General features: G+C 41.8%; 1 protein-coding gene across 2 annotated transcripts; it reads right to left on the reverse strand.

The window, feature by feature from the left end:
• Positions 1-997: 997 nt before the first annotated feature.
• PSMA6 (proteasome 20S subunit alpha 6) lies at positions 998-27,820 on the reverse strand. 2 transcript variants are annotated; one of them, XM_055291532.2, is made up of 7 exons: positions 27,024-27,820; positions 10,530-10,624; positions 9,621-9,702; positions 7,580-7,735; positions 5,443-5,621; positions 4,035-4,129; positions 998-1,223 (listed from the first exon to the last, which is right to left on the reverse strand). In XM_055291532.2, exons 1-7 carry the CDS (start codon positions 27,097-27,099, stop codon positions 1,166-1,168), a joined length of 741 nt encoding a protein of 246 aa, XP_055147507.1. In that variant the 5' UTR covers positions 27,100-27,820; the 3' UTR covers positions 998-1,165. The 2 variants fall into 2 exon arrangements, with proteins under 2 accessions (XP_055147507.1, XP_063502021.1); XM_063645951.1 differs by lacking the exon at positions 27,024-27,820 and adding an exon at positions 25,046-25,064.

Below are 27,820 nucleotides of genomic sequence, written 5' to 3' on the forward strand. Positions count from 1 at the left end.
AAATCTAAAAACGTTGATCTATAAGTAGTGAATAGAACAGTGGTTACCAGGGACTGGAGGTGGTAGTGGAAGGGATGGGGAGAAGGTGGTGAACAGCTAAAAAGTTACAATTAGACAGGAGGGGCCCAGTGCAGTGACTTATACCTGTAATCCCAGCACTTTGGGAGCCTGAGATAGGATTGTTTGAGGCCAGGAGTTTAAGACTAGCCTGGGTGACATAGGGAGACCCCTATGTCAATTTTTTAAAAGATAAAAAATTAGCCAGGCCTGGTGATGCATGTCTGTAGTCCTGGCTACTTGGGAGGCTAAGGTGGGAGGACTGCTTAACCCCAGGTATTTGAGGTTGCAGTGAGCTATGAGCACGCCTGCCACTGCACTCCAGCCTGGGTGAGATCAAGTACCTGTCTCAAAAAAAAGAAAAAAGGAGTAAGATTTGGTATCCTATTGCACAGCAGAGTGACTACAGTCAACAGTAAGGTACTGTGGACCCAGGCACTGTGGCTCATGCCTGTAACCCCAGCATGTTGGGAGACTGAGGCAGAAGGATCGCTTAATGCTAGCCAGGAGTCTGAGACCAGCCCACGCAACATAGTAAGACCCCGACTCTACAAAAAAATAATAAAATTAGCTGGGTACAATGGTGTACACCTGTAGTACCAGCTACTAAGGAGGCTGAGGCGAGAGGATTACTTGGAGTTCAAGGCTGCAGTGAGCCATGATCACGGCACTGCACTCTAGCTTGGGCAATACAGCAAGATCTTGTTTTAAAAAACAAAAAAACAAATAAGGTATTATGCACCTCAAAATAGCTAGACGAGAGGATTTTAAATGTTCTCACCACAAAAACACGGTGTTTCAGGTGATGGATATGCTAATCACCCTAATTTGATCATTATAATGTATACATGTATCAAAACATCACATTGCACCCCATAAATATGTACATTAGGTGTCAAAAATAAATTTTAAAATAGGAGGTGAAAACAACAGGATGCAATTATTTTCCAAAAGCCTTGTTTTTATTTATATAGAGTCCTAACCACTTTGGTGGTAGGAGGAGTGGGAGAGGCTCCTTTTTCAATCCAGGGACCTCCACAGTTTTGGTTTGCTGTTACCAAACACACAGGTAAGTGGCATCATGGATCTGGTAAACTAACGACAATGTTTAGTCTCTCTCTGCTAGAGCAACAAGGTGAGCATCAATCTCTGCTTCTGTAAGAATCCTAGAAGGCAAAAGGGGGAAAAAAACAACTATTTAAAAAAAAATTTTTCAAACACAGATAAAAGTGGGATAGTATAATAAACTCCCATATACCTATCAACCTACTTCAACAATTATCAATTTATAAACCAATCTTTAAAAAATCTATACACACACTTATCTTCCCTCAGATTATTTTGAAGGAATTCCCAGATATTATATCACCTTCAACTATACACAAAAATGTTTACTTCTTTGACATTGGATTTAGAATTGTATCTTGAAAATAAAATTCTTTAGTTGCAGCTAAGATAGAAAATATTTCAATAACAAATAAAGCTAAACTATAAAGTATTCTATGTAGCTTCTATGTCAAAATGCATTTATTTTATTTATTTATTTATTTATTTTTTATTTTTTTGAGACGGAGTCTTGCTCTGTCGCCCAGGCTGGAGTGCAGTGGCCGATCTCGGCTCACTGCAAGCTCCGCCTCCCAGGTTCAAGCGATTCTTCTGCCTCAGCCTCCCGAATAGCTGGGACTACAGGCATGTGCCACTACGCCCAGCTAATTTTTGTATTTTTACTAGAGATGGGGTTTCACCATATTGGCCAGGCTGGTCTGGAACTCCTGACCTCGTGATCCGCCCGCCTCGGCCTCCCAAAGTGCTGGGATTACAGGCGTGAGCCATCTTGCCCAGCCGTCAAAATACATTTACATGTAGTATAACTCAAATTTATGTCAGCTCAAAGATAAAAATTCATGAAGAAATTTTAAGCATATTAAAGTGTTCAGATTCAGAAGTTCATGAAAATAAAGTTATAATTCTATGAATAGTCTACCAGCCAGAGAGTGCTCCATGTTGAACATATATTTCCTTTCTTTTTCTTTTTGAGATGGAGTCTGACCCTGTCGCCCAGGCTGGAGTGCAGTGGCACAATCTTGGCTCACTGCAACCTCTGCCTCCCCAGCTCAAGCAATTCTCCTGCCTCAGCCTCCCAAGTAGCTGGGATTACAGGTGTCCACCACCACACCTGGCTAATTTTTGTATTTTTAGTAGAGACGGGGTTTCACCATGTTGGCCAGGCTGGTCTCAAACTCCTGACCTCAAGTGATCTGCCCACCTTGGCCTCCCAAAGTGCTGGGATTACAGGTTTGAGCCACCATGTGCAGCCCTGGACATGTATTTTCTAAATGATGTTTGCCTCGAAAGGAAGCAATGGTTTGGCAACCTTGTTAATGTGACCTATTACTACTAGACTTCTAAAAAGTGAAATTTGTCAAAAGGACATTTTTTAGTGCAACTGAAGGCAATATCAAGCAGTTTAAATAGTTGTTGATGCTTATGCTATGTATTGTAATTATTTACATATATTTACTATCACAGAATTTATAAATGATACGAAGTTTTCTGAAGACAAGATTTTTGGTTCCTTACCAATTTTAAAAATAACAGACACAAATACAATTTTAAAGGTGGCAGGAAGGTCTCCAAACAGAAAAGAAAACAAGAGCTAATTGTAGGTTCCTTACAGAGATTTTAAAGTTATTCTTGCTGAAATTTTTACTGCAAAAAAAAAAAAAAAAAAAAAAAGGCACCTTTTTCAAAAGCAACTTGATCCCTGCCCCCACCCCTCACCCCTACCCCAACAAGTTACAAGACTTCTTCCTATGGGAAAAAAAGCTAGAATAGATTCCGTTCTGGTGTTGTCGGTTGTTTCTTTAACAGATGGGGTCTCACTATGTTACCCAGGCTAGAGTGCAGTGGCTATTCACAGGCACTATCATTGTGCACTACAGCTTTCAACTCCAAGGCTCAAGCCATCCTCTCGCCTCAGCCTCCTGAGGAGCTGGGACTACAGATGCATGCCACAGCACCCAGCTCCTGTTTGTTTGCTTTTTTTTTTTAAAGTCCTATGAATTTTTCTAAATCTGTCATGTTTATATGACTTATCTGTGGGCAACCAAAAGAACAAATTAGGAAAAAAAAAACAAACGAAAAACCTCTTCAAGGTCTAGTTAAGCTTAGTTTACCACTCTCGTACCCCACACCACAACCAAGACCATGTGTCTTTATGGTTGTGGTCTGAGAATAGATACACATAATAGTTAAAATGCCTCCCAGTAGTTCCTTGTATCTGTGGATTTAACTGTAGTATTTTCATTAAATATAAGAGCATCCTGGTCCACGGTATATCAACTGCCTCATAGGGCTGCTGGGAGGATTAAATGAGCTGATTGTATGAAGCACTCAGTATGGATTTGAATCATGGAAGCTATAAGGCTGATGTGTGGGAGTTAGTCACTTAGTGAGTAAGAACATACACACACACACACACACATCCAGCATCTGCAAGTCAATTAGCTGTATTCAAAATTTGGGCTTTCCAAAGATCTCTAGATAACGGTCTGACATATATCAGTAGCTCATATTGCTCCTCAAAGTTCTACTTAAATAACCACTAAATAACCAAAGTTCTATCTGAAAAACTTGCAAACTACTACTTTGGGAATTGAGTTTGTATTGGCCTTAAACTAAAAAAAAGAAAACACTTATGCTAACTTTTTTCCTTACATAAGGAAGGTAACTTTATGTCGTCTCTGATGTTAGATATAAAATCACTCTGAAATAAGGAGAAAAGCTTTCATATCTGACTCTTAAAGAGAGTCCAAAGTTTTAAAAACAGATCTCAGGTGCTGGGGAAAACACACACACACACAAACAAAAACTATAATGACAGTTAAAGAAAAAAGATTTCCCCCACAAGTTATAGGACACATGGACTCACATGCCTCCACCTTTCTAGTCTGCATGTGGCCCACAATATCACTTACCTGAATTTAGGATTTTCAACTGTCACTACTCCAACTTCTATTTCTGAAGGTTTGAAATCAATCGATAGAACAGTAGACAGGCATGTAATTGCAGTCTGAAAAAAAGTATTTAATGTTAAAATATAGTATTTTTTAGTGATTCCAAGGTTTTCTCATTCTTAGCTTATTCAAATCATGAGTCAATCAGGAGCTCCATGTTTCAATGAGGTAGTTCAATGTTACTAACAGACTGCTTAACTCTAATGTATTGCCTCCCAATGATGAGAAACTTTTTTCTACCAAGTCAAATAATAAAGGGGTCCATTAATTAAAACAGGATGATTTATACAGAAAGGTTTATTGGCTTCATGACCCAGGCACTACGCTTCACTTAGCACTTGGGGTGAAATAGGAAAAGGATAAAGATGAATGATACTCTCTGCACCTTCAAGGAGTTTACAGTAAAAACGATTTAAGAATGTTTTAAGTGTTTTTTTTGTTTGTTTTGTTTTTGTTTTTTTGAGACACAGTCTCACTCTGTCGCCCAGTCTGGAGTGCAGTGGCGCCAGCTTGGCTCACTGCAACCTCAGGCTCGTGGATTCAAGCGAGTCTCCCGCCTCAATCTCCTGAGTAGCTGGAATTACAGGGGCCTGCCACCATGCCCGGCTAATTTTTGTATTTTTCGTAGAGACAGGGTTTTGCCATGTTGGCCAGGATGGTCTCAAACTCCTGACCTCAGGTGATCTGTATGCCTCCCAAAGTGCTGGGATTACAGGTGTGAGCCACCATGCCTGGCCTTAAGTGTTTTTATACCTGATGTGGTTATTTGTATAATTAATTATGAATTGCAATAAAAGAAACCTTTAAGAAATATTTAGACAGGGCCTAGTACTTCTTGAACATGAACTAGCTTTTTATCTGCTTTAAGCATACTTCCAAACCAAACATAAAAGCATTAGATGGTAATTTTTTTTTGGTCATTTATCAGAAGCATGTTGTTAGCGTCTTCAGAATGGCTTTAATTCCCGACTTACACCCAAAATTTACTAAAATTTTTGTTTTTAATTTCTTGGCAGTAAATAGGACTGGCCTCAAACACCTGGACTCAAGCAATCCTCCAGCTTCAGCCTCCCAAGTAGCTGGGACGACAGGTGTGTGACACCATGCCCAGCTGGTTCCTATTTTTATTTATATTTTCCTATTATATGTGTTTTGTTGAAGGCCACCTCAAATACATTATGAAATAAGGAATTAAGTGAATAAAAGCAACCCAAATTTTCCTATGTCAGCTGTATGATATCAATTTCATTATTAAGTTGACAAACTTGAATCCTGGGATGTAATTCAGGAATAGCTTTGTATAGAAATTATACAAAGATCCTCACTGTTCTATATAGCATAAAAAGTCAGCTCCTTTTGGTTGACTTACTTCCACTGTCTGTTCAAATGTCCAATCAAATTTCTTCTTCACTTTTTTTTCAAGGAAGCTGGTTGACTCGGTTTGTTTAACTCCCGCTGCAGTGGCTTTAAACCCACAGTAGTAACCTGCAGGATCACACTTATATACCTGAGGGCCTTGCTCTTCATCTATACCAATTAAAATCATACCTAAAAAGAGAAAAGACCCTAATTAAATATGTTTTAGCTTTATACAATGACATCTCCTCTTTCTTGGTGGTGTCACATAGCTACTGCTAATCATTACTTTGGCCACCAATTTTAGGATATGTATTTTCCTTTAAGAAAACTGATAAAATACAGGTTATCACCACAGGTAAATTAGGTAACAGATAAATTCCCATTTCACAAAAGGATTTATCACAGATTAAAAAAAAGTTTGAATAATTACAAATACAATGTAGAAATAGTGTTTCCAATCTTTGCTGTTATCCAAGCATGTTTATCTGAACCCTAATCCTTCAAGATGTTGCCTGGTAAAATAAACTTCAAGAACACTTTTTTTTTTTTTTTGAGACGGAGTCTCGCTCTGTCTCCCAGGCTGGAGTGCAGTGGCAAGATCTCGGCTCACTGCAAGCTCTGCCTCCCGGGTTCACACCATTCTCCTGCCTCAGCCTCCCGAGTAGCTGGTACTACATGCGCCTGCCACCATGCCCAGCTAATTTTTTGTATTTTTAGTAGAGACGGGGTTTCACTGTGTTAACCAGGATTGGTCTTGATCTCCTCATCTTGTGATCCGCCCGCCTCATCCTCCCAAAGTGCTGGGATTACAGGCGTGAGACACCGCACCCGGCCAACCTTTTTTTTTTTTTTTTAAAGAGACGAGGTCTCGGTGTTGCCCAGGGTGGTCTTGAACTCCTGGGTTCAAGTGATCCTCCTGCCTCGGCCTCCCAAAGTGCTGGGATTACAAGTGTGCACCACTGTGCCTGGCCCAAAAACACTTTCATATACCTTTTCTGGAAACAGATAATAAATAATAGCATATTAAATGCTGTGAAATATTCTGTTGTAGATTGACCTATTTAACTTTAACTCAGTAGTTCTTTGGTTTGTTTGACCAAGAAATACTTTTTTTTTTTTTTTTATAGAAATACCTATTAAGGTTCCAGGGAACAGTGTATGGGACACACTTTGGGAATGCTGGCACAAACTGAAATACACTTACGGGCTACCTGCTCACCTTTACACTGCCCATCTTCATTACTGTTGGTATACACTCCTCTAGTAAGTCACACAAACCAAGCTCTAAATTCTATACATGTAACTTTGTTACTACAATTCTAATGTTACCATATTATAGGCACACAATTAAAATAAACACCATCATTAAATTTCTTTCTACTCAGTAGAACAGGTAACAAAGTACTTAATGGTTTAACTGCTTTCTTATATTTGATGTATACAAAATATAAGGGCAACACAAAAAGGTACCCACTTATTGCTGGGGGAAACAACGAATACTTCTTTCTTTCAGGGTCTTTCAAGATGAATACAATTTAAGTAATTTTTAAGTGAGAAGTCAAGAGGGTCAGATGCTAAACAGAAATCATTACACTGACTGCTTTAATGCTCATAAATGAATGACACGTCAGAAACAAACATGCATTGAATTTTTCAGGCTAATTTATTACATCACATCTAAAAATCAGTAAATCTCATCCCTCTTCCAATACAATTTTACTTGTTTTCAAAAATAGAAATTTATTCTAAAAATGTGAATCACACACCTGTGTGTGACCCTAATTCTTTAGGGTGGTCAAAACAAACAGCTACATTATTAAGATGCCTGATGTAGGTATTTCTATGGAATTAGTAATCTGGAATTGCAGTAGAACCTCATTACAACATCCTAGTAATGAGGACTTGCATCTTTCAAATCACATACTCCAAATGGAAATATTTTGATAAAAAGTCTAACAGCATCTAAAGCCCGACATACTGTTGTGAAACCTATCCTTTAGTTCTAATTTATTATAAAGATTTTCCCACTGCATGTATTTTCCAAACCACATGTTCAGAACTCAAGTGTTATTTAAACAATTCTGTATACATGTTCTGTAAAAAGTTTCAATTCATCAATTATTTGGGAGACCTCTTAGCATACTTACAACAACCAAGAGGCCTCATTTCAGCATTCTGTGTGTAGACCTGAGAAATATCGGCAATTCTTTTACACAGCATGTCCACAGGAATCTCATAGCCATACTTGTATTTCCAGTTAGCTGCCTCATAGCGTGCCCTCTGTACCTGGGATCTGCTGTCAGCTTATAGCATAAAAAACAAAGATTTACCTGGTTAGAAGGAAAGAACAAACCTGAAAGCCAGGCAATTTAGCCAGGCAATTTTCCCACCATATAGACATACATGAGTTAAAGAGAAAGGGTCTGCTATGGCTTTTTCTCCCCCAATGAATACTAAATAACTCATCAACAAGTATATGAAAAAAATTGAAAAACATGAAGCTCTCTACACAGTACTCCCGTTTTATACTAAGCCTTTCATCAGCAGTCAAAATAGTTTCTACAAGTATCCAGTAACTCCCAAAAGAATAAGCATTAAGGAGGCAGGGCATGGTGGCTCAACACTTTGGGAGGCCAAGACAGGCGGATCACTTGAGGCCAGGAGTTTGAGACCAGCCTGGCCAACATGGCTAAATCCTGTCTCTACTAAAAATACAAAAATTAGCTGGGCGTGGTGGTGCATGCCTGTAGTCCCAGCTACCTGGGAGGTTGAGGCACGAGAATTACTTGAACCCAGGAGGCGGAGCAGCCTGGGCGACAAAGTGAGACTCTGTCTCCAAAAAAAAAAAAAAAAAAAAAAAAACTTAAGGAGAGAGAATAAGCTTTCTTAATCTTTGTTTTTAGGCTTAAATTAGTTTTTCATGTATTTTTTAGAGATGGGGTCTTGGACTGGCACCCAGTGAGCCATCATAGCTCACTGCAGCCTTGAATTCCTTGGTCAAGTGATCCTCCTACCTCAGCCTCCTGAGTAGCTAGGACTACAGGTGTGTGCCACCATACCAGCTAATTTTTTTTTTCTTCTTCATATGGAGTCTTGCTCCATTGCCCAGGCTGCAGTACAGTGTCATGATCTTGGCTCACTGCAACTTCTACCTCCCAGGTTCAAGTGATTCTCCTGCCTCAGCCTCCCGAGTAGTTGGGATTACAGGCACCTGCCACCATAGCTGGTTAAGTTTTTTGGTATTTTTGTTTTTATTTTTTGAGACAGAGTCTCACTCTGTTGCCCAGGCTGGAGTGCAGTGGTACAATCTCAGCTCACTGCAACCTCTGCCTCCCGAGTTCAAGCAATTCTCCTGCCTCACCCTCCTGAATAGCTGGGATTACAGGTGTGCGTGTGCCACCACGGCCAGCTAATTTTTGTATTTTTGGTAGACATGGGGTTTCACCATGTTGGCCAGGCTGGTCTCAAACTCCTGACCTCAAATGATCCGCCCACCTCGGCCTCCCAAAGTGCTGGGATTACAGGTGTGAGCCACTGCACCCAGCCTTTTTCTGTATTTTTAGTAGAGACGGAGTTTCACCATGTTGGCCAGGCTGATCTTGAATTCCTGACCTCAAGTGATCCGCCTGCCTCGGCCTCCCAAAGTGCTGGGATTACAGGTGTGAGCCACCGTGCCCAGCCCCCAGCTAATTTCTAAATTTGCCATAGAGATGGAGTCTCACTATGTTGCCCAGGCTGGTTTTGAACTCCTGATCTTAAACAATCCTCTCACCTTGGCCTCCCAAAGTGCTGGGATTACAACTGTGAGCCACTGTGCCCAACCTAAAATAATTTTCATAATAATTCTCACTCTCTTCTAACTGATGCCATTATTACCAGGTTTGAGATATACTGAGTTAGGTCCCCTTAAACTACTAACTATAGCTGAAATAAGATAAAATCATCTATGAAAGGGGCCTCAGCCCAGTTTCTCTGATGGCAGCATAAGCATCTAATTCTATTATAGGTATAATTTCAAAAAAGCTCACAATACTCTTAAAATATTGATACTAGTCTTAGAAGACTGCAAATCCACTCATGGCACCTGAAAATCAGGCAATAAGATAAGTTTAAAATTAATACAAAACTCAAAATAATTTGAAGAAAATAACAAAAGGCTTGTATATCTACAGATGTCTAGCTAATTACCTGTCATTCCAGTCATCACACAACCAATGTTTTCAGTTATCTTGAATAAGTGAGTCACTGTGCTGGAATCCAATAATTTGTCCTAATAAACAAAATAAACAAAGATAATTTTTAAAAAAAATACAGGTTTCTGTGTAGTTATAAAAAAATTATGTTTTCATTTTTAATTTGCCCTGCTTCTTGGAGAAAACAATACGATGGAACTATAAAAATAAACTGTATAATAAATGTCTTCTGATCATTTTAAAGTTAAAATCAACTTTAAAAAAAGGGTTTCGAGGGGCTCTATTTACCGTTTCTGGATGATACTTTTCCTGTGGACAAGCAATAGCTTAATAAAAATTTGTCTCAAGGTCCCCAAAGACAAAAGACTTAGAAAAGACCATTATGCTGATAATCACATCATGAAGTTTAATAAGTTAATTCTGTCCACACAGCTGAACTGCATATAGACGTTCAATAGACACTTCTTGGATGACAGGAAAGCAGGATCAAAGCAAGATTATGTTAATATTTGTATATAAAAATACACTTTTCCACAAACCCATGAAAAATTCTTTTTTTTTTTTTTTTTTTTGAGATGGAGTTGTGCTCTTGTTGCCCAGGCTGGAGTGCAATGGTGTGATCTCGGCTCACCGTAACCTCCACCTCCCAGGTTCAAGTGATTCTCCTACCTCAGCCTCCGGAGTAGCTGGAATTACAGGCATGTGCCACCACACCTGGCTAATTTTGTATTTTTAGTAGAGACAGGGTTTCTCCATGTTGGTCAGGCTGGTCTAGAACTCCCGACCTAAGGTGATCTGCCCACCTGAGCCTCCCAAAGTGCTGGGATTACAGGTGTGAGCCACTGCACCTGGCCGAAAATTCTTATATTCTGCAATTATTAACTATTTGGGCAGTATTACTTACAGGTACTTTCTTCTGTGTGACAATTACTGCACAGTCTTTCCCTCTGACAGCTACTGATGTAAGGCCACCCTGGTTAATAGCCTTAAAAGCATATTCTGGAAAACAGAACAGTTTTTTTTTTAAGTTGGAATAAATTATTGTAGATTCTTGCAATAATAGTCATTAAAAAGAATGAGAAAGAGCTACATGAACACAGAATGCTCATATAGCATTCCAAGATGTGCAAAGTCAAAATAATACTAATGACCACAAGTCACAGTTAAATCAACTCCATTTCTTCCATTTTCATTTTACTGAAATTATTTTCATTATACTGATGCACCCAATTTCCAATAAAGTTTTTTTTTTTTTTTTTTTTGAAACAGAGTCTCGCTCTGTCACCCAGGCTGGAGTGCAGTGGTGCGATCTCAGCTCACTGCAACCTCTGCCTGCCAGGTTAATGCTAGTCTCCTGCCTCAGCCTCCCAAGTAGCTGGGATTACAGGCACGTGCCACCACATCTGGCTAATATTTGTATTTTTAGTAGAGACGGGGTTTCACTGTATTGGCCAGGCTAGTCTTGAACTCTTGACCTCAGGGGATTCACCTGCCTTGGCATCCCAAAGTGCAGGGATTACAGGTGTGAGCCACCACTCTCCGCCCCAATAATGGTTTAATGTTTATCATACTGCATCTTTATCAATGATGTTTTGTCATTTTAAAAGTTTTTTTGTGGCCACTATTTCTTTTTTTTTTTTTTTTTTTTTTTTTTTTTGAGACGGAGTCTCGCTCTGTCGCCCAGGCTGGAGTGCAGTGGCGCAATCTCGGCTCACTTGCAAGCTCCGCCTCCCGGGTTCACGCCATTCTCCTGCCTCAGCCTCTCCGAGTAGCTGGGACTACAGGCGCCCGCCACCACGCCCGGCTAATTTTTTGTATTTTTTAGTAGAGACGGGGTTTCACCGTAGTCTCGATCTCCTGACCTTGTGATCCACCCGCCTCAGCCTCCCAAAGTGCTGGGATTACAAGCGTGAGCCACCACGCCCGGCCTGTTAACTTTTGGTCAGTAACTAATTTGACCACATGCACTTTTAATTGCTGTTTGATTATTTTGCATTGATTTTTGTCTAACAAGTTGAATATTTCTGGATCACGCTTTTTGCAATTTTTATGTTACCTACAACATATGACTCTTTTTTTTTTTTTTTTGAGATGGAGTCTCGCTCTGTCGCCCAGGCTGGAGTGCGGTGGCACGATCTCGGCTTACTACAACCTCCGCTTCCCAGGTTCAAGCGATTCTCCTGCCTCAGCCTCCTGAGTAGCTGGGATTACAGGTGCATACCACCATGCCCAGCTAAGTTTTTGTATTTTTAGTAAAGATGGGGTTTCACCACGTTGGCCAGGCTGGTGCCGAACTCCTGACCTCAGGTGATCCGCTCACCTCGGCCTCCCAAAGTGTTAGGATTACAGGCATGAGCCACCACGCCAGGCCAACATATGACTCTATCTATAACAAACCTCAGCTTATGCACTTCTAGCTGCTGTCAATCCATTCTATTGGTTAAAACACTAGGATCAAAATAGTAGCTTACAAAAAAACTACTTTGGCACCATGTAGTATAATTGATAATGGTTGTCTTTGGGCAGTAAGATTAAAGATCTTGCTCTGTCACCCAGGCTGGAGTGCAGTGGCATGATCTTGGCTCACTGCAACCTCTGCCTCCCAGGCTCAAGCGATTCTCCTGCCTCAGCCTCGTCCTGAGTAGCTGGGATTACAGGTGCCCCCCACAACACCCAGTTAGTTTTTGTATTTTCAGTAAAGACAGGGTTTCACCATGTTGGCTAGGCTGCTCTTGAACTCCTGACCTCGGATGATCCGCCTGCCTCAGCTTCCTGAAGTGCTGGGATTACAGGTGTGAGCCACTGCACCCAGCCCAAATTTTTATTTTTTTAAAAATTTTTAGTAGAGATGAGGTCTCACTATCTTGCCCAGGCTGGTCTCGAACTTCTGAGCTCAAGCGATCCTCCTATATCAGCATTCCAAAATGCTGAGATTACAGGCGTGAGCCACCAGGCCAGCCTCTGCAATATTTAAATTTAATAATGGACACATATTTTGGTGGGTTTTGAGATAGGGTCTTGCTCTGTTGCCTAGGCTGGAACACCAGGGCATGATCATAGCTCACTGCAGCCTCAACCTCCTGGGCCCAAGTGATCCTCCAGCCTCAGCCTCCTGAGTAGCTGGGACCACAGGTGTATACCACCACACCCAGCTAATTTTCAAATTTTTTCTGTAGAGATGGAGTCTTCCCATGTTGCCCAGGCTGGTCTCAAACTCCTGGACTCAAGCGATCCTCCCACCTCAGACTCCCAAAGTGATGGGATTACAGGGATGAACCACCATGCCTGGCCTGTTTATTTTATTTTTAGTTAAAAATAGATACGGGGTCTTGCTATGTCGCCCAGGCTGGTCTCAAACTCTTTGGCTCAAGTGATCCTCCCACCTTAGGATTACAGGCATGAGCCACTGTACCTGGCCTGGGCACGTATTTTGTAATCAGGCGAAAAGCAACAAAAATCAACACATGCTCATGGTAGAAAATATGAAAACACAGAAGATAACTTTTAAATAATTATTCATAATCCCAATCGTTATTTACATTTTGACATATAACAGATTATTTCAAAATTCTGTCTTCGAGTGTTACTCTGGGCACTGAGTCTGAGCCATGGCCTCATCTGTTCAAAAAGCCACAGGTGGTGAGGACCAGCTGAGAAAGCTACTGCCTATCAGGCTAAAGAATCTCTTTTAATAGAAACTGTAATAAATCATCAAATATTTCTAAATGGCTAAATATTTAAGAGAGAACAAAAGAACAGAGCAAAAATGATTCTAGAAAAATGGCCTTAAAGGAAATCCTCAGCTGGGTGCAGTGGCTCACACCTGTAATCCTAGCAATTTGGGAAGCAAGGTGGGAGGACTGCTTGAGTCCAGGAATCTGAGGCCAGCCTGGGCAACATGGCAAGACCCTATCTCTACAAAAAAATGTTAGCCGGGCATGGTGGTGTGCCTATGGTCCCAGTTCCTTGGGAGGCTGAGGCAGGAGGATCACTTGAGCCCAGGAGGTCAAGGCTGCAGTGAGCCGTGCTCACACCACTGTACTCCAGCCTGGGAAAGAGCGAGACCTCGTTTCAAAAAAAAAAAGAAACAAAAGAAAAGAAATCTTCAAATATGGCTTGGATTTAACTGGTTTTATCATTATTATCATTATTGAGCAAGAGACAGCATCTTGCTCTGTCACCCAGGCTGAGTGCAGTGACACAATCATAGCTCACCACAGCCTCAAACTTCTGATTCAGACCCTCCCACTTCAGTCTCCTGAGCAGCTGAGACTACAGGTGGGAATCACCATGCCTAATTTAAAAGAATTTTTTAGAGATGGGGTCTCACTACATTGCCCAGGCTGGTCTCAAACTTTTGGCCTCAAATGATCCTCTTGCCTCAGCTTCTGGAGTAGCTGGGATTACAGCAGGTATGAGCCATAATCCCCAATTTATTTCTATTTTATTTTATTTTATTTTTTGAGACGGAGTCTTGCTCTGTCGCCCAGGCTGGAGTGCAGTGGCGCAATCTCGGCTCACTGCAAGCTCCGCCTCCCAGGTTCATGCCATTCTCCTGCCTCAGCCTCTCCGAGTAGCTGGGACTATAGGCGCCCGCCACCACGCCCGGCTGATTTTTTTGTATTTTTAGTAGAGATGGGGTTTCACCATGGTCTCGATCTCCTGACCTCATGATCCACCCACCTTGGCCTCCCAAAGTGCTGGGATTACAAGCGTGAGCCACCGCGCACCCGGCCCATAATCCCCAATTTAAGTGGTTAATTATAATAGCAAAATTTTACCATCCCATCACACTACAAATAACTTTTTTTTTTTGAGATGGAGTCTCACTCTGTTGCCCAGGATGGAGTGCAGTGGTGCGATCTTGGCTTACTGCAACCTCTGCCTCCTGGGTTGGAGCAATTCTCCTGCCTCAGCCTCCCGAGTAGCTGGGATTACAGGTGTGCACAACCACAACCAGCTAATTTTTGTATTTTTAGTAGAGATGAGGTTTCGCCATGTTGGCCAGGCTGGTCTTGAACTCCTGACCTCAGGTAATCCACCCACCTCGGCCTCCCAGATGCTGGGATTACAGGTGTGGGCAACTGCACTCAGCCTACACTACAAATAACTTCTAAAATATAGGAGGCTGGTGCCTCGCTATTTGTGGGGATTGGTTCTAGGACTTCCCATGGATTCCAAAATCCACAGAAACTCAAGTCTCTGATATAAAACGGCACAGTATTTGCACATCACCTATGTATATCCTCCTGTATACTTGAAATTATCCCTAGCTTGGCCAGGCGCGGTGGCTCACACCTGTAATCCCAGCACTTTGGGAGGCAGAGACAGGCAGATCACCTGAAGTCAGGAGTTCGAGACCATCCTGGCAGACATGGTGAAACCCCGTCTCTATTAAAAATGCAAAAATTAGCCGGGCATGGTGGCAGGCACCTGTAATCCCAGCTACTCAGGAGGCTGAGGCAGGAAAATCGCTGGAACCTGGGAGGTGGAGGTTGCAGTGAGCTGAGATTGTACCACTATACTCCAGCCTGGGCGAAAGAGCGAGACTCCGTCTAAAAAAAAAGAAAGAAATTATCTCTAACTTACACTACACGAGCTAATACAATGAGTGAGACTCCATTTAAAAAAAAAAATTATCTCTAGCTTACACTACACTAGCTAATACAATGTAAATGCTAAATTTACATTTGCTTTTGTTGCTTTTGTTTAGCGAATAATGACAAGAAAAAAATCTGTATATGTTCAGTACAGGAACATTTTTTTCCCTGAATATTTATGATCTGCAGCTAGTTGAATCCATGGATGATGAAACCATAAATATGGAGGGCTAGCTGTACAACTTTCAAACTGCTTCTTGATTCTGATCCTGATATGGCTAATAAAGCTTCTATCAGATCAGCCCTCCACAAATAAAAAGTACTAACTCTAAACAAAACAATAACTACCTAAAGACACCACAAAGTCAGATTCTAGAGGGGAAGTCAACAGTTAGGAGAAAGGAATGGCATGGTTGAGTTTCCCATTTTTGTGGCTCATAATCTGAGAGCAGTAAAGGCTGAACTCCCACAGAAAACTCAGTCTTTTTGGCCTGAAGAACTAGAGAACAGTTTGGGGTAACAATAGCTGCCAGAAAACAAGGGAGAGAAATAAGAGCACTAGAGAGTGAGAGTCCCAACTTCTATATATAAACACTGCCCAAATCTCTGGCAGATTCCATAACAACACACACAAGGCAGACTCCAAGCGGCCTAGTTAAGGATAAAAGAAACTGAGTGAGATTTAAGATGCCACCCAAGAGACAGACTTTGTAGCTTGAGAATAACCAAATTAACTGCCTATTAGAACAAAACAAGTCAATACTCTTTGGAGAAATATAACAGAATCCAGAGTCTTCATAAAATAACATTGATAAATGTCCAGGATACAATCCAGAACTCTCAATATACCAAAAAACAAATCAAGTCAAACTAAAAAACCAAGACCAAAACCAAACAACAAAAACCAGGAACACTGTGTTCAATTCTCAAAAAGAACAATCCTGAGATGACCCAGATGTTGCTGTATTAGCAAAGATTTAAAAACAACTATTATAACTATGCTCAATGACATGATGGAAAATGTTCTCAAAATGAAAAATGATAGGAAATCTCAGCAAAGAAAAAATGAAAGAAGCAAAAGGAAATTGTAGAACTGAAAAATATAATACATAAAATTTAAAAATTCACCAAACGGACGTAACTGTAGAATGGAGGTGAGAAAGGAAAGAGTGAGTGAATATGAAAATGTATCAAATGATCCAATCTTAAAAAGGCAGAAAAAATAGTTGAAAAAAAAATGAATCTGTGGGTCTACATCAAAATGTGTAAGATATGTATAACTAGAGTCCTATATGGAGAGCAAAGAATGGGGAAACAAAATCTGAAGAAATAATGGCTAAAAATGTTCAAAATATGGCAAAAGACAAAAAAACTTCAGATTAAAGAACCTCAGAAAACTCCAAGCAGAATGAAAACAGAAAATCACATATAGATTCATTATGGTCCAATGTCTGAAAACCAAAAATAGAAAAAAATTTGAAAACAGAGAAAAACAAATGAAAAACATAAAGAAACTATGACATAATAAATGTGTGTTGTTTAAACACCACTAAATTTGTAGTGATTCTGGCTGTGTGTGATGGCTCATGCTTGTAATCCCACCACTTTGGGAGGCTGAATGGGGAGGATCGCTTGAGCCCAGAAGTTTGAGACCAGCCTGGACAACATGGCCAGAAATCAAGAAATAGTAACAGACAACAAGAGAAAAACCAGCTAAGTCAAAAACTGGTTCTTTGAGCCAATAAAATCATTAACGCTCTGGTAGGTTGGTAAATGCATCCCCAAAAGATATCTACGTCCTAGTCCCTGGAACCTGTGAATGTTACCTTATATGGCAAAAGCAGACAGAGGGTCTTTAGAGATGTGATTTTTTTCCTAGGAAAAAAAAAATTCTAGTAACACTTGATCTTCAATCCCACATAGCAACTGGCCACAAACAAAAAAAATCACCTAAGCTGAGCAGGTGTTTTGCAGTTTTCCACAGGTCCCACCATTTCCTGTTATCTTTCACCCAGACTGTTTCACTCACTGGCATTACTTATCTGGTCTGTGTAAGCATTTGTGTCCGTCATCCCTGAACTAAATAAATGAATACATGCTTATTGCTTAAATAATGCAAAAGGCAAAAACCACAAACGAGTATCTTCCCTACCATATAAACTTCTGTCCCACAAAATAAAAAACATTTTACATATAAAAAATGCTTTTTTTTTTTTTTTTTGAGATGGAGTCTCGCTGTCGCCCAGGCTAGAGTGCAGTGGCGTGATCTCAGCTCACTGCAGGCTCTGCCCCCCGGGGTTCATGCCATTCTCCTGCCTCAGCCTCCTGCGTAGCTGGGAATACAGGCGCCCGCCACCACACCCGGCTAATTTTTTGTATTTTTAGTAGAGACGGAGTTTCATCATGTTAGCGAGGATGGTCTTGATCTCCTGACCTTGTGATCTACCCACCTCGGCCTCCCAAAGTGCTGGGATTACAGGCGTGAGCCACCGCGCCCGGCCAAAAAAATGCTTCTTAACAGAGAATGCACCTGTGAATTTCCCAGGATTCATTAAGGGGGCCCTCGTTCTTTATATAGACCAGTGCTGTCCAACAGAAATTTCTGTGATGCTGGCAATGTTCTATATTTGCAATGTCCAATATGATAGTCATTAGTCATATGTGGCTATTGAGCACATAAAATGTGGCCAGTGTAACTGAGCAACTGGATTTTAAAGTTTTTTTTTTTTTTGAGATGGAGTCTCACTCTGTCACCCAGGCTGGTGTGCAGTGGAGTGATCTCGGCTCGCCGCAACCTCTGCCTCCCAGGTTCAAGCGATTCTCCTGCCTCAGCCTCCTGAGTAGCTGGGATTACAGGCACACACCATCACACCCAGCTAGTTTTTCTGTATTTTTAGTAGAGACGGGGTTTTACCATGTTGGCCAGGCTGGTCTCAAACTCCTGACCTCAAGTGATCCACCCGCCTCGGCCTCCCAAAGTGCTGGGATTATAGGCGTGAACCACTGCGCTCAGCCAAATTTAAAGTTCTTTGTTAAGAATATCATTCCTACTCTTCCTCTCCTACTTCTCTGAACTTCCCTTCTCAATCTTCTTCACTGCTTTCATCTCTTCAGCCAGCTCCTGAAATACTGGTATTTCCCAGAATTCTATTATTTTCTCCATCGTTGGATGATTTTACCCTATACCACAGATTCAGCTATAACCTAGATAATCACTACTAATCTGTCATCTCTAGCTCTGGACTTATAATTACAAATGTCTATTTCTTCAAATACCTATGCCTATTAGCCACAGACATGTCTAAAAATAAACTTTTCCTCCTTATAAACCTGCTTCTTTTCTTACAGTCCTTATTTCATAATTGTATTACTAACCACTCAGTTTTTCAAGCTACAAACCTGGGTTATCACTCGACTCTAACCTCCTGCCCCTTCCCAAGAAATGTCCATTCTTACTATACCTAGGATTTGCTTTAACACACTCTAGAAGAGAGGGGAAAGTGCGTGGGAAAGGGAGAAAACATGACTGACAAAATATTGACATCAGATGAAGCTAGGTCACTGTACTAGTCTATTTACATTTGTCTAAAGTATTCTATAAAAAAATTTGAAAAATAAGCTGAAGAGACCCCCCCCACCCTTTCTCTCTTATTACCTTGATTCACTCATTAGGGTTTATATGAATCACTGATACTGAGCAAACCTCTTCTAATTGTTCTTCCTGCCACCAGTCCCCTTTTTATTTCTTTTCTGAGACAAGGTCTCACTGTTGTCCAGGCTGGAGTGCAGTGGTGTGATCGTAGCTCACTGCAACCTGAAACTTTCGGCTCAAGCAATCCTCCTACCTCAGCCTCCAGAGTATGTGGGACAACAGGTGTGTACTACCACACCTGGCTAATCTCATTTTATATATTCTGCAGAGACAAGGTCTTGTTATTTTGTCCAGGCTAGTCTCGAACTCCTGGCCTCAAGCAATCCTCCTATCTTAGCCTCCCAAAGTGTTGGGATTCCAGGTGTGAACCATCAGTCCCTTTCTAATCCCATTTCTACACTCAACTCTCCTATTATTTTACTTAATTACCTTGCCATTCTTAAAGACCCCTGCTAGCTCTGTCCAAAACACATGGAACAAAGTTCAAACTCTAGCATGGTACTCAAGCCCCTTCAAAATATTGCTATAATTTACTCTTTCAGTTGTTACTGTCTATACTCCATCCACACTGACTGATCTATGCACTGGTCCCCCAAACTTCCTTATTTAATCTTCATCTGGGCCAATTTATCTCTGAGAAGCCCTTCCCGGCTCTCCTAGGCAGTTAGTCACTTCCTATAATACCTTTTTTGTACTATTTAGTACTCATCAAGCTGCACTGTAATTTCAGTAAAGGCCTGTATAAATGAATCCCCATTTTAACACTACCACCATGAAATGTTTTATGATAATTTCCAGAAAAATGGAAACTGCCAGAGGAAAGAATTTAGACAACTCAACACCTAAAGAGTATCTTTTAAAGAAACACTGGCAGGGTAAACAGTAGTATCACGGTTTAGAGCAGATACAGACAACCTATGGTATATGAAGGCCAACTAAGAAAAAAGAGGCCGGGCGTGGTGGCTCACGCCTGTAATCCCAGCACTTTGGGAGGCCGAGGTGGGTGGATCACTTAAGGTCAGGAGTTCAAGACCAGCCTAACCAACATAGTGAAACCCTACCTCTATTAAAAATACAAAAATTAGCCAGGTGTGGTGGCAGGCGCCTGTAATCCCAGCTATTGGGGGTGCTGAGGCAGGAGAATCGCTTGAACCCAGGAGACAGAGGTTGCAGCGAGCCGAGATTGCACCACTACACTCCAGTCTGGGCGACAGAGTGAGACTCCATCTCAAAAAAAAAAAAAAAAAAAAAAAAAAGGAGGCTGGGCACTGTGGCTCACACCTATAATCCCAGCACTTTGGGAAGTAGAGGCAGGAGGATCAGTTGAGCCCAGGAGTTCAAGACCAGCCTGGGCAAACACCAAGATGTCATCTCTACTAAAAATAAAAAGTTATCTGAGCATGGTGGTATACACCTGTACTCCCAGCTACTTGACAAGCTGAGGCAGAAGAATTTCTTGAGCGCAAGTTTGAGGCTACAGTGAGCTATGATCACACCACTGCATTCCAGCCTAGGCGACAGTGAGACCCTGTCTCAAAAAATAAATAGCTGGAAGCAGTGACTCACGCCTATAATCCCAGTACTTTGGGAGGCCGAGGCAGGTGGATCACTTGAGGTCAGGAGTTTGAGACCAGCCTGGCCAACATGGTGAAACTCTGTACTAAAAATACAAAAATTAGCCAGGCATGGTGGTGCATGCCTGTAATCACAGCTACTCAGGAGACCGAGGCAGGATAATCGAGTTAACCTGGGAGGTGGAAGTTATAGTGATCTGAGATTGCACCACTGCACTCCAGCCTGGGCAACAGAGTGAAACTCTGTCTCCAAAGTAATAATAATAATAATAATACAGAAATAAAGATAAAAATAATAGTTTATGGGCAGCATTTTAAAAGGATATTTATTTTTTAAAGTCAGGATTAAAATGTTGGCAACAGTACTTAAACACTATTTACATGACCAAAGATTTTGGTTTGGGCTAAAATTTTGGAAACTTACAAAACTCTAAAACTGAGTAAACTATTCTTGAATGTCCAAGATTATGCAAGAAAATAATAAGTCATAGTTCATTTTCCTTTTTTTTTTCTTTTTTTGAGATGGAGTCTCACTTTGTTGCCCAGGCTAGAGTGCAGTGGTGCAATCTCAGCTCACTACAACCTCCACCTCCCCGGCTCAAGCAATTCTCCTGTCTGAGCCTCCCTAGTAGCTGGGTCTACAGGGGCATGCCACCACACCCAGCTAATTTTTGTATTTTTAGTAGAGATGGGGTTTCACCATGTGGGCCAGGCTGGTCTTGAACTCCTAAGGTTAGGTTATCCACCTGCCTCGGCCTCCCAAAGTGCTGGGATTACAGGTGTGAGCCACTGTGTCCAGCCCCATTTTCCAGTTTTTAAATGGGAAAAATTATAATGCATTAAACTCGACTCCAAGCCCCCAATTTTCTAAATCTTAAATACACAGTAAAATACCTAAGTATTAGATTGAACCACACGAAACTGCCATTTTTACAGGCTAAAAATTAGTCAAAGACCAGCAGTTTCATGGTTCAACCCAACAACAAACCATTAGGTTAGGAAGTAAATTGCTTCCTTGCTCAAACAAAACGGTATAAACAGTTATTTTGTATGTAGAAATGTCATTTCCACAGTAATATCTTATTTGCTTTGTTTCCTTCCCCACCATTTTCCCCAACACTTCCTCAATTTTTCTGGGATTCATTTGTATACTAGAAAAATACAGGGGCTAAACATAAAAGGCACAGTGGCAAAATGTTCAGGACAAGTACACGATGCAAGACAATGGCTCACAGTGTGCACAGCTCAGGCTGTGAGAACAACAGCAGAGATGTATATTCCCTTTATGTCACTCATCAGGCGTTGCAAAGCATTTACAGGTGATTCTGAGGTCCTACCAATTATTAGAAATGTAACTCAAGACTTTTTCCACCCATAATTTTGTTTAGAATGCTGTAGAGTTTCGGGATGTAAATATGATTTTCTCCCATATAAACGTGGGCTTGAAAAATAAAAATGAATTGAGAGATACATATTCTATGAGTTATTAAAAAATAGGCCTCGCGGTGGCTCACGCCTGTAATCCCAGCACTTTGGGAGGCCGAGGCGGGCGGATCACGAGGTCAGGAGACTGAGACCATCCTGGCTAACACGGTGAAACTCCTTCTCTACTAAAAATATAAAAAATTAAGGCCGGGCGCGGTGGCTCACGCCTGTAATCCCAGCACTTTGGGAGGCCGAGGCAGGCGGATCACGAGGTCAGGAGATCGAGACCATCCTGGCTAACGCGGTGAAACCCTGTCTCTACTAAAAATACAAAAAATTAGCCAGGCGTAGTGGCGGGCGCCTGCAGTCCCAGCTACTTGGGAGGCTGAGGAAGGAGAATGGCGTGAACCTGGAAGGCAGAGTTTGCAGTGAGCAGAGATTGCAACACTCCACTTCAGCCTGGGTGACAGAGCGAGACCCAATCCCCCCCAAAAAAATAAAAATAAAAATAAAACAAGGGATGTTCTACTGGGGCAAAGAAAGTATATTCATATTCAATTTCAATGCTGTGTGGCAAAAAAAAAAAAAAAAAAAACTAAGATTTTTTTGAAGCTGCTTATTTGCTTTTCCCTAAACTTATAGGCTACATAATTGAGATGTGTGGTTCACTATAAAGTGCCTCCTAACCTTTTACTCTTTAGAACAGTGATTCCTCAAGGGGGTGGGGTCATTAGAAATCTTGGCACTGGGGGAAGGGGAGAGAGAGGGGGAATATGAGGTTTGAAAATACAGCAGTATTTGATCCCATCACTTTTTTTGTGTAGTTATATATGTATTTATGTATATTTGCACATGTATGTATGTATGTGTATGCATGCACACACATGCATTGAATTTCAAATCAGATTCAAGGAGGGCATGAGAAGCGTGGGTTGAGAAATACTGCTTTGAAATTGGAGTATTTTTTAAATTGCAAAAGAGGCAAATGGCAAGTACTTCTCAGTCATTTGTGAAATTTCTGACTCCATTTACATCAGCCATTTGTTTCTTCTTGACAGTATCCCCTACAGAAAATACTAATTGAAGGCGGGGCACGGTGGCTTACGCTTGTAATCCCAGAACTTTGGGAGGCCGGTGGGCAGATCATGAGGTCAGGAGTTCGAGACCAACCTGGCCAACATGGTGAAACCCTGTCTCTACAAAAAATACAAAAATTAGCCGGGCATGGTGGCTGTAATCCCAGCTACTCAGGAGGCTGAGGCGGGAGAATCACTTGAACCCAGAAAGCGGAGGTTGCAGTGAGCTGAGATCACGCCATTGCACTCTAGCCTGAGCGACAGAGCAAGACTGTCTCAAAAACAAACAAACAAACAAACAAAAAAACCCAGAAAACATTGAGTGCTTACTATATATACCAGGCAATGTTTTAAACGCTTTACATTTATTAACTAATTAAATCCTTAAAGCCCTATAAGGTAGGTGGTTATTATCTTTATTTTACAGATGAAAAGTTCTTAGAGTTGGTATGAGTAAGGACTTGAACTCAGGAATTCTGGCTTCAATACACAATGACACTTCTACATTTTATTTTCAGTATGTCTCCACCAGTCCATTTCTTTCTAGTTCCCTATCAGCATGCTCCCTTCTTTGTAGCAACCAGGCAGTGGCTCACAAGCAAATCCAAATGACTACTCCTCTTCTCCTTTGCCAGACCTATCCAGCAAATGATCAGCAAACAGAAGAGAAGGGCCTAAAAGTAGCCAGGCTGAATTTGGCCAGCTAGGGCCTCATTTCCATTCCCCCCACAACGCACCTCCTCCCTCTAACTTGGGCAATTCCTGAAAATAGATTACAAAACTAGGTGTTCTACAACTTTTAACACATGAATACATGCACACACATACAACCTGCATATGTACATTAAGAGAAATATTTCAGGCCAGGCGCAATGGCTCATGCCTGTAATCCCAGCACTTTGGGAGGCCGAGGTGGGTGGATCACCTGAAGTCAGGAGTTCAAGACCAGCCAGACCAACATGGTGAAACCCCATCTCTATTAAAACTGCAAAATTAGCCAGGAGTGGTGGTGCGTGTCTGTAATCCCAGCTACTTGGGAGGCTGAGGCAGGAGAATTGCTTGAACCTGGGAGGTGGAGGTTTCAGTGAGCTGAGATCACGCCATTGCACTCCAGCCTGGGCAACAAGAACGAAACTCTGTCTCAAAGGAAAAAAAAAAAAAAGAAAAAGTCTTTCTCTCCACTCCCTGGGAGCAAACACTGCCAATAATGTTATTAATAATTATAAATTATGTTTATAATTATGATTGGCATTACAACTTTTTTTTTTTTTTAGATGGAGTCTGGTTCTGTCACCCAGCCTGGAGGTGCAGTGGCACGGTCTTGGTTCACTGCAACCTCCGCCTCCTAGGTTCAAGAGATTCTTGTGCCTCAGCTTCCTGAGGAGCTAGGACTACAGGCATGCCAGCACGAGCAGCTAATTTTTTGTATTTTTAGTAGAGACAGAGTTTCACCATGTTGGTCAGGCTGGTCTTCAACTCCTGACCTCAGGTAATCCGCCCATCTCGCCCTCCCAAAGTGCTGGGATTACAGGCGTGAGGCACCGCACCTGGCCAAGCATTATAACTTTAAATGTATACCTCTATTTTTTGATATATCAACTTTAGACAACATTTATCTTTTGAGTCCCAAGTATTGAAGATAAAGAGCATACTTACCTTCCATTAATCTCCCCCCATCATTATCCCATTTTTAAAATATTATTTTCCTACTGTCAATGTTAACAACTTGCATCCTATAATCCTTCCATGCTTTGTCTTTGGAGGATTCTAAAGTTTACAAACAGACAGTATTTAGAATATTATGATTATGTATATATTTTACTGGAGAACTAAGCACGGAAGGACCCATAAAAAGGGAAATATTCCATACGGAGCTACTAACCTAATAGACCAAAAAAAAACGGGGCCAAAGAATCAAACAAGCATAATAACATTCTAACAGTCTAATAACATTCACTGAGCACTTACTATGTGGCAGGCACATGTTAAGCACTCTACATACATTGCCTTATTTAATTCTCAAAAGCACCACTTAAGGAAGAATTATTATAAGCCCAACTTTGGAAAGAGAAACTAAGGCTAAGGTTACATACCCGGCAAGTGCCCAGTTCAGGTAGTATGGAGCAGGGCAGAGATTTGAATCCAGGTATGACTCCAGGGCCTGAACTCTTCACTATACTGCTTGCTCATACTATTCTTTCACTTTCATTTTCCTAACAATGTCTAATTAATGCCCTGAATAGCAGAGGGAGTGTGTTATTCACAGAGATTAAAATCATCCTGTCTAGGCCAGTGCTAGGCCCGGTGCTCACGCCTGTAATCCCAGCACTTTGGGATGCCGAGGTGGGTGGATCACCTGAGGTCGGGAGTTCGAGATCAACATGGAGAAACCTCGTCTCTTCTAAAAATACAAAATTAGCCAGGCGTGGTGGCGCATGCCTGTAATCCCAGTACTTGGGAGGCTGAGGCAGCAGAAGTGCTTGAACCCGGGAGGCGGAGGTTGCGGGGAGCGGAGATCGCGCCATTGCACTCCAGCCTAGGCAACAAGAGTGAAGCTCTGTCTCAAAAAAATAAAAAATAATAAAAAATCGTTCTGTCTAGATAATGAACTTGTTTTCAGATAAATGTTCTCTTCCAAATCTTTTAAAACTATCACAATGAGGCTGTGTTCAGCCTTTCTACTCACCAAATCTGGGAAGCATTAACGATTATGCTTTATGGCTGGATTTTACAATACAGTATATAGAAACAAAGTACAGGTCTCAGAGTGACTTTTCCTGTTCACATATTAAAAATCACGAATAGAACAATGAAAGCAGTAGTCTAATATATGAAAATTATTTAAAACTCAGGAATTTAATACAATAAATGAAAATTCCTTGAGGATACAGTTATCTCTTTGTTCTATCTTTAATCATGTTTTTCAATTGGGGATAAATTAAAAGGGCTATTGAATTATCCAACAAGATGATGTTTCTTGCTACATTATATACGCTATGCAGTAATACACTGAGCAGTTTCATTCCAAGTTATCTTTAACTCTATTTCTAAAATTTACAGGTGAAGAGAACCTCATTTACAGACCAACTCTCTCCTTATGATTCCAAGCACAGATTATATTACTGTGCAAGACACAGAGCCACTAAACTCATTCAAAAATAAAACTATCACGGACCAGATGTAAATCAAGCCCTCCTGACACAATTCTCTATGGCAAGAGGTCAAGGGCCTGGCTTATAATCATAACCTAAACCTTGACACCATTTCAACGCAATACATTACTATTCCGAGTAACTGATAGTTTCTTTCCACTACAGGTGTTCTTCAGTAAACTAGTACACAGTACCTCATGTACAACTCAGAACCGGCATTTAAATTACAGGAGCATTCAAACAGATGTGGGTAAAAAGGGGATGCCAATTTCAAGGGCAGCTCTAGAATTGAGTCACTCATTCTATGACATTCCCAATGATGTCTTGAACTCTGTAGGTATTTGTAAATTGGCACTTTTAATTTTTTTTATCCGTTTGTTTAACGTATCTGTCACTCTAAGCTGTGAGCTTCAGTATGGAAGAGAGTGTAACATTCATATTTGTATCTCCTAGACTAGCACAGTGTCTGGTATACAGCAGGCTCCGAGCGCCTGTGTGGAATTAACCACAGAAGTCCATGCTGAAAACAAAGGAAAACGGAGAGGAGGCATTTTAGTTGAGACGTTAAGGAATCAATTACCCTTTAGAAGCAGACCTTGTGCCTGGCCCGGACAGAATGCAATAATTGAAGGGGCCTCAGGAAGCCGGAGTCAGGCATTACAGCCCTACCTTCCTTAACTCTCCATTGCGTCTATGCAGTGTGGCCGCTCGCCCTGCAGAGCCAGGCCTTCAGGCCCCCGATCCCTGCGTCCAGACGGGGATGCAAACACCACAGAGCTCAATCCAGCCTCAGCCGTTCTCCCTTCCCAACTCCAGCCCAGCTTCGGCCCCAGACTAAACTCGGGCCGCGTCTGCTCGCTCCAGGCCGTACCATGACAGGGCAATTCAGGTGGACCACAGGCGAACCTGGTTCACTCACCTACTTGGTAGAGCCGACCCTCGGGTGAAAAAATGGTAATGTGGCGGTCAAAACCGGCGCTGGAACCACGGGACATGTTGGTAGAAGCACTACTTCAAACACAATCCCTGGGCCCCGTAGCTCCCGCACCAGGCGTTAAAGCACCTCCCGGAAGTTGCAGCGACTGCTTCCGGGGTACCAGCCGCGTTTCTTCCGCTCTTGCACGCCCAACTCACGGCTCTGGAGCCAGTTCCAGTGCTGAGCTCTGAGGCCCCGCCCCCTATGGGGGTGGTGGAGTGAGGGCGGGAGGACTTCGAAGGTGTGCGTCTGCGCCAAGCTGGCCTCTTGAGTGGCTAGAAGAGGTGAAACTTGGGTTGTGGCGGTTTCAGGCTTTCATCTGGAGAATGAATTGACTATAGCAAGGACGAAAAGGCTTCCTGGGGGCCCAGAATAGTGATTTGCCTATCAGTGTGACCTAAATAGAACGTGTAATTAACAAGTCTCTTACATGCATCCTGTGTCTGGTCAGACTGCTGGCTTGCCTTCTTCCTAACCTCTTTTATCCTCCACTTTCATTCCTATTATGGGGGAAACAGGTTGCAGCTGCAGCTGCAGCCGTTAAATTTAGGCACTGAAGGAAGCGGGTTCAAGCAGCCGCTGGAAAGAACATTATTTTCCGACAGCCAGGCAAGATCTTCCTTTGGCCAGCAGCCCCGACAATTTTTAGTCTTTTTTTTTTTTGAGACAGAGTTTCGCCCTTGTTGCCCAGGCTGGAGTGCAATGGCGCGATCTCGGCTGACTGCAGCCTCCCCCTCCTG

This window comes from Symphalangus syndactylus, chromosome 9 (genome assembly GCF_028878055.3).
Source record: "Symphalangus syndactylus isolate Jambi chromosome 9, NHGRI_mSymSyn1-v2.1_pri, whole genome shotgun sequence".
Lineage (NCBI taxonomy): Eukaryota > Metazoa > Chordata > Mammalia > Primates > Hylobatidae > Symphalangus > Symphalangus syndactylus.

Bases quoted from the DNA above. Each gene is read 5' to 3' on its own strand.
- PSMA6 (XM_055291532.2), bottom strand. From the start codon at position 27,099: ATGTCCCGTGGTTCCAGCGCCGGTTTTGACCGCCACATTACCATTTTT. The intron at 9,703-10,529 runs GTAAGTAATACT...TTTGTTTATTAG, and splicing joins TCACACAGAAGAAAGTACCT to GACAAATTATTGGATTCCAG. The intron at 5,622-7,579 runs GTAAGTATGCTA...TTCTCTTTTTAG, and splicing joins AATGAGGCCTCTTGGTTGTT to GTATGATTTTAATTGGTATA.